This window comes from Suricata suricatta, chromosome 5, assembly GCF_006229205.1.
Source record: "Suricata suricatta isolate VVHF042 chromosome 5, meerkat_22Aug2017_6uvM2_HiC, whole genome shotgun sequence".
NCBI lineage: Eukaryota > Metazoa > Chordata > Mammalia > Carnivora > Herpestidae > Suricata > Suricata suricatta.
Genome location: NC_043704.1, coordinates 10,099,944 through 10,104,580, shown reverse-complemented (window position 1 = coordinate 10,104,580; position 4,637 = coordinate 10,099,944). Strand labels below are relative to the sequence as shown.

Below are 4,637 nucleotides of genomic sequence, written 5' to 3'. Positions count from 1 at the left end.
GGTGGCGCGGAGCTCCGGGGCCCAGCGGCTGCGGAGAGGCTACTCGGTGCCCCAGGCCAGCCGCGCGCACCTGCCCCGGGCGGTGCCCCACGCTCACCTGGACCTCGGAGCCCCCTTTCCCATCCCCGCCGCTGCAGCCGGAGCGGGGCTCCGCGGGCCTGGAGCACGGCCGGGTCTAATATGCCCGGAGCCGAGGCGCGATGAAGGAGAAGTCCAAGAATGCGGCCAAGACCAGGAGGGAGAAGGAAAATGGCGAGTTTTATGAGCTGGCCAAGCTGCTCCCGCTGCCGTCGGCCATCACCTCGCAGCTGGACAAGGCGTCTATCATCCGACTCACCACCAGCTACTTGAAGATGCGGGCCGTCTTCCCCGAAGGTGAGGCCGCAGGTGGGCGGCCGAGAGCGCCGGGGAGCCCGGTAGCCTCGGCCCAAGCGGGGATCTGGGGCTGGCTTGGAGGGCCGGTGCCAGCGCGTCTTGGGGAGGCCGCGCGCCGGGAGCCTCGGCTCCTGCTGGAGACACGAGCCAGGGTCTTGCGCCCAGCGCGGACCAGACCATCTTCTGGCCGAAGCGCGGGTCAGGTGAACCAGGATTGTTCTAGGAGCACGCTAGCCTGTTCTAATTTTCTTGCGTCCCTTCTTGTCTTCGCTTTCTTCATTTCTTTAACTGCCTCTTTTATTTTGTCCTTTCATTCATTGCTCTCTTACCGTGGAGGGGAAGTGTGTGCACCCCAGCCAGGGGTGAAACACATTAGCTGATCCCGCTTGAGAGCAAGCAAGAGTGCACCGGGAGGCCCGGGCCCTTGTTTGGGGCTGGAGCCTCAGATTTGGGACTCTCGGGCTGCCTCTACTTTGCAGACCTTGCTGGGGGCTGGGCGGGGCAGGGTAGGAGATACTGAAAGTAGGTGAGCCCATGGCTCTGGCGGGAGCTTTGGAGCGAATAGTACCAAAATGGCAGGCAGGCCTGAGCACCGTCTTCTTTTCCTGGTTGGAATTATAAACCCAGAGGGATAGGTGCCATGGTGGACACAGGTCACCAGGACCCTTGAGTCCAGTAGACTCCCGGTAGTAAGAAATGGCTTGCGGGCCAGCATTCCCTGCTAGCACATGGCCTGCGGGTGACCCTGGCTGCCAGGCTGGGCACCTCTGAGCAGCAGGGAGGCCTGGTCACCACAGCATTCCTTTTGGTGGCCCGGTGGTTCTGAACCGATCACCTTTCAGCGTCTCTGTCCCCAGCCAGGGTTGCTGCAGCCTGGTGTGAGAGATCCTGACACTTGGCTGGGACACTCCGTATGGGGGGGCTGGTTGGGCTGCTCTGAGGAGCCCGTAGGGCTGTGGAGCCCCAGAAGCCTGTGGGGAAGTAGAGATCGCTTCAGCAGCAGGACACCAGGGGGTGGCTGCAGGGCAGCGACAGGTGTCCTAAGGGCACAGGGTGCCTCCATTAAGGCAGTGCCTGGCCAAGCGATCGACCAGGAGTCAGCAAGCTTGACCTCTGTGTTGGTTGCCCCTAAGCCTGTTACGTGTAATTGGCTCTGGGTCTGGAGCCACACTTCACCCTGGCTCAGTTCACACTTCACAGTGGAGCTTCAGGGGGCCTGCACGCTGCGGCACAGCGGGCAGGGGACCCAGGGGTTCCGGAAGCGGTAGCCGGGCTTAGCCCTGGTCCCCAGCTGGGCCGAGAAGGCTCCCGGGCTTTCCTCTCCGGTGCAGGAGGCTCCTCACTGGCCCCACACACCTTCTTTCCTTTTCCAACCCCAGTAGACCGAGGTGCCCCCCCTCCACCCCCTACTGGGAGCTCTCTAGTAGGTGGTCGCTATCAGTCTGCCCGAGGGTGACCTCTCCACCAGAGAAGTAGATTGCTCTATGGCTGAGATTTCACTGAACATGAAAAGAGAAATATGTTTTTATGAGGGCCGAGTCTCCTTCCCACCCGGGGAAGGAATGATGATGAGCCATCTGCTTGTTTGTTTGTTTGTTTTTAAAATTTATGTATTTTTTTGAGTGAGCCCTTTCTTAATCTGCGTGCTACCAGCAGGTGTGTGAGCCAGGCCTGGACTCTGGCTCCTATCACTTCCCCATCGGAGAGAAACACATGAGAAGCCAGGATCGGAATATTAAATAGTTTGTTACCAATGATTTCAAGTGAGCCAGAAATTAGTTAGAAAGGGAGGCCTGGAGAAAGAGGACTAATTGTAAGCCATTTATTGTTTGTAGGATTTCCAGGAAAGCTGGCTAAAAATTGGGAAGTGGTGGGTGTACTGCTTCTGTGGATATTTAAACTGGATCTGGTGTTCTAACTCTGGGAAGTGAGTCTCCAGCCATATGGGCCCATAATTACTTGACCCTGGGCCCTTTGCAGGCGTGGGCTAGCTGGGGGGCCAGGCGTCATAGCACCAGGCCCTTGTGCTTTGTTGGGTAGTGGCCTGGTCGAAGGGTGGGCTGATCACCTCCTGGGAGTGACCATCACAGCTGGAAGCCCGGGAGGGGTCAGAGAGAGTTGTTTGGTCCTACAGTTTTGGAAATGGCCCTGAATCTAGATTAATGGGCCCAGAAAGAGGAATTGGTGTGTCCCCAGCTCCACTGCAGGGCCAGAGCAGGGAGCGGGGGCCTGCCTGGAGGGGTAGACACGGAGGACCAGGGCCTGGAGCTCTGGGAAGTGGCGCCGCTCCCCTCAAGTCCGTCTGGGTGGCGGAGTTGTGAAGCTGGGCGCTCAGGCAGCGGAAGACGAGTTTAGCGAGACCTCAATTATGCAAAATCACTTGCTCACCAAGCCAGTAGCGCCGAAGGGCGGCCTGCGGAAGCTGCGCCGTGATTGATTTAGCCTCTGTTCTCGAGCCTGGGTCTGCACCGGCGGGAAGGAATCGGGGCCTGAAGGAGCCGCAGGGATCTCGGCACCGGCATCGGGAGGTTTAGGGCCAAGGCCGCCTTGCGCGGCCGGGGCGGTGGCGGCGGCGCCGGGATCTGCCCCGACTCTCCTCCTCTGCGGACAGGAAGTTGCCTCGTGAAACCGCGGTCCCAATCCCCGCAGCAAGAGGAATCCCCGGGTAAGGAAGGGTCTGGAGGCCAAGTTAGAAAATGAATAGAACAATCCAAAGGAGCCACTGGCGATGTAGATTAACCCTTCGTCCCCGAGGAAATTGCAGCCAGAGAGGGGCGGGCCTTTCCCAGGGTCCCACAGCAAGGGCGTGAGCCGGCCAGCGCTGTGTCCGCCACTAGGGCCTGTTCTCTCGCTGGGCCCTCGGCCCTTGGCTTTGGCTCCTTTCTTCCGGAGACCACTTGGGACAGTGGAGAGATAGCGAGCTTGGAAGAGTCCCACATAGGGGCAGAAACAGGCGACAGGAGCCAAGGTGGACCCTTCCAGGGACGTCAGAAGGCAAGCTTGGGAGTGCCTGCAATTTTTACAGCCCTTTCAAGGTTCTGTTCTGTTAAGCAGCCGCACTAGACCTCGGTGTCCTTGTCTGCAAAATGGGCCTGTTAGCAGCTCCATAGCTGTGCAAGATTCCTGGGATGAAGTGTGAGGAGCCAGGCAGCGCAGGAGGAAATCTTCCGCGTTCTTACTCCAGTCACTGCTTCCTGGGAGCTCATAGTGGTGTCTGGGCCAGAGGTGGTTTGCATGGTCAAGTGCCCCACTCTGTGGACCTCTGGGTCTCACTCTCACTGCACTTGGAAGACCTGCTATTTTCTGAGCCCCCAACGTCATCTCCCCTTTAACGGATAGGAAGTGGGAGGTAGACAGGGAAGGTGGCAGGAGAGCAAAGCTGGCTTTGGAAGTGGAACTTCAAATTGAAAACTTAGTGTGTTGGCCGGTGGCTAGGAAGGCCTGGTGCGCGCAGGCCTCAGAGAAACGCTGGAGCCCGGGGTCTGCGTGCCCTCTTTGCGCTGTGGCCTTCCCTTCAGGAGACGGGCGCTTCGGAAGCACAGAGGCACCGGGCGGGAGAACGCCGCCCTTCTCTGGCCACAGCTGCGTGGTAACCGTGCTGGGCAGGACAAGTTCCTCCTTCAGGTGAGGTGTGCTGCTGGACGCTGGGCCTCAGGAAGCCTGAGTCAGAGCGGGGCGGGGGCGGGGGGCGCTCCGTGGCCAACCCGGTGGCTGGTTCAGCTCCTTCTTACCCTCAGCAGTGGGTAGAGGGTGGTGTCCCTTGTGGGCCCTTGTGCACGGACAGCTGACCGGAGGGACTGGCTCAGGAATGGAGCTGGAAATGGACTGGAGAACAGACCCCCCCTTCCCCCCAGACCTGAAGACTCCAGACAGGTGCGGGTGAAAGCAGGGAAAGGAAGTGCGGCATGGTCGTTCTCACACAAGAATAACGGGAGCGTGAGGCTGGAACCATTGCCGTGGTGGAATGCGTCTGGGTTGAGATGCAGGCAGCCGCCTGGAAATTGTTGTTGGGAATGGGAACAAACGCTTTGATGTAGAGGTTTGCTAATGAGAAACTCACCTTAAACCCAAACAGATCCGAGCCCATTTTCTACCGAAGCCTCGGATAATGTGGATTAAAAAAAAAGAAAAAGCCTTTTTTTTTAAAGAATAACCTGGAATTTTACAACCCTCTGCGCATGGGGTCCGGGAGGGCGAGCTCCCCGTCGCCGCTGGAGCTGTGGGCAGTGGGGAGGGACTCGGGGCTGCGGGGCGTCGGGGGC

At 59.2% G+C, this 4,637-nt stretch overlaps 1 protein-coding gene across 1 annotated transcript in view; it reads left to right on the top strand.

Annotated features, from left to right (window-relative positions):
* The first annotated feature begins 103 nt into the window (after nt 1-103).
* Nucleotides 104-4,637, top strand: part of SIM2 (SIM bHLH transcription factor 2) — a 46,232-nt gene continuing 41,698 nt past the window's right edge. The window contains exon 1 of the mRNA XM_029938983.1: nt 104-375. Within this exon, the coding sequence (XP_029794843.1) occupies nt 201-375 (175 nt within the window). The 5' untranslated portion in view covers nt 104-200. The remainder of the gene's footprint in view (nt 376-4,637) is intronic.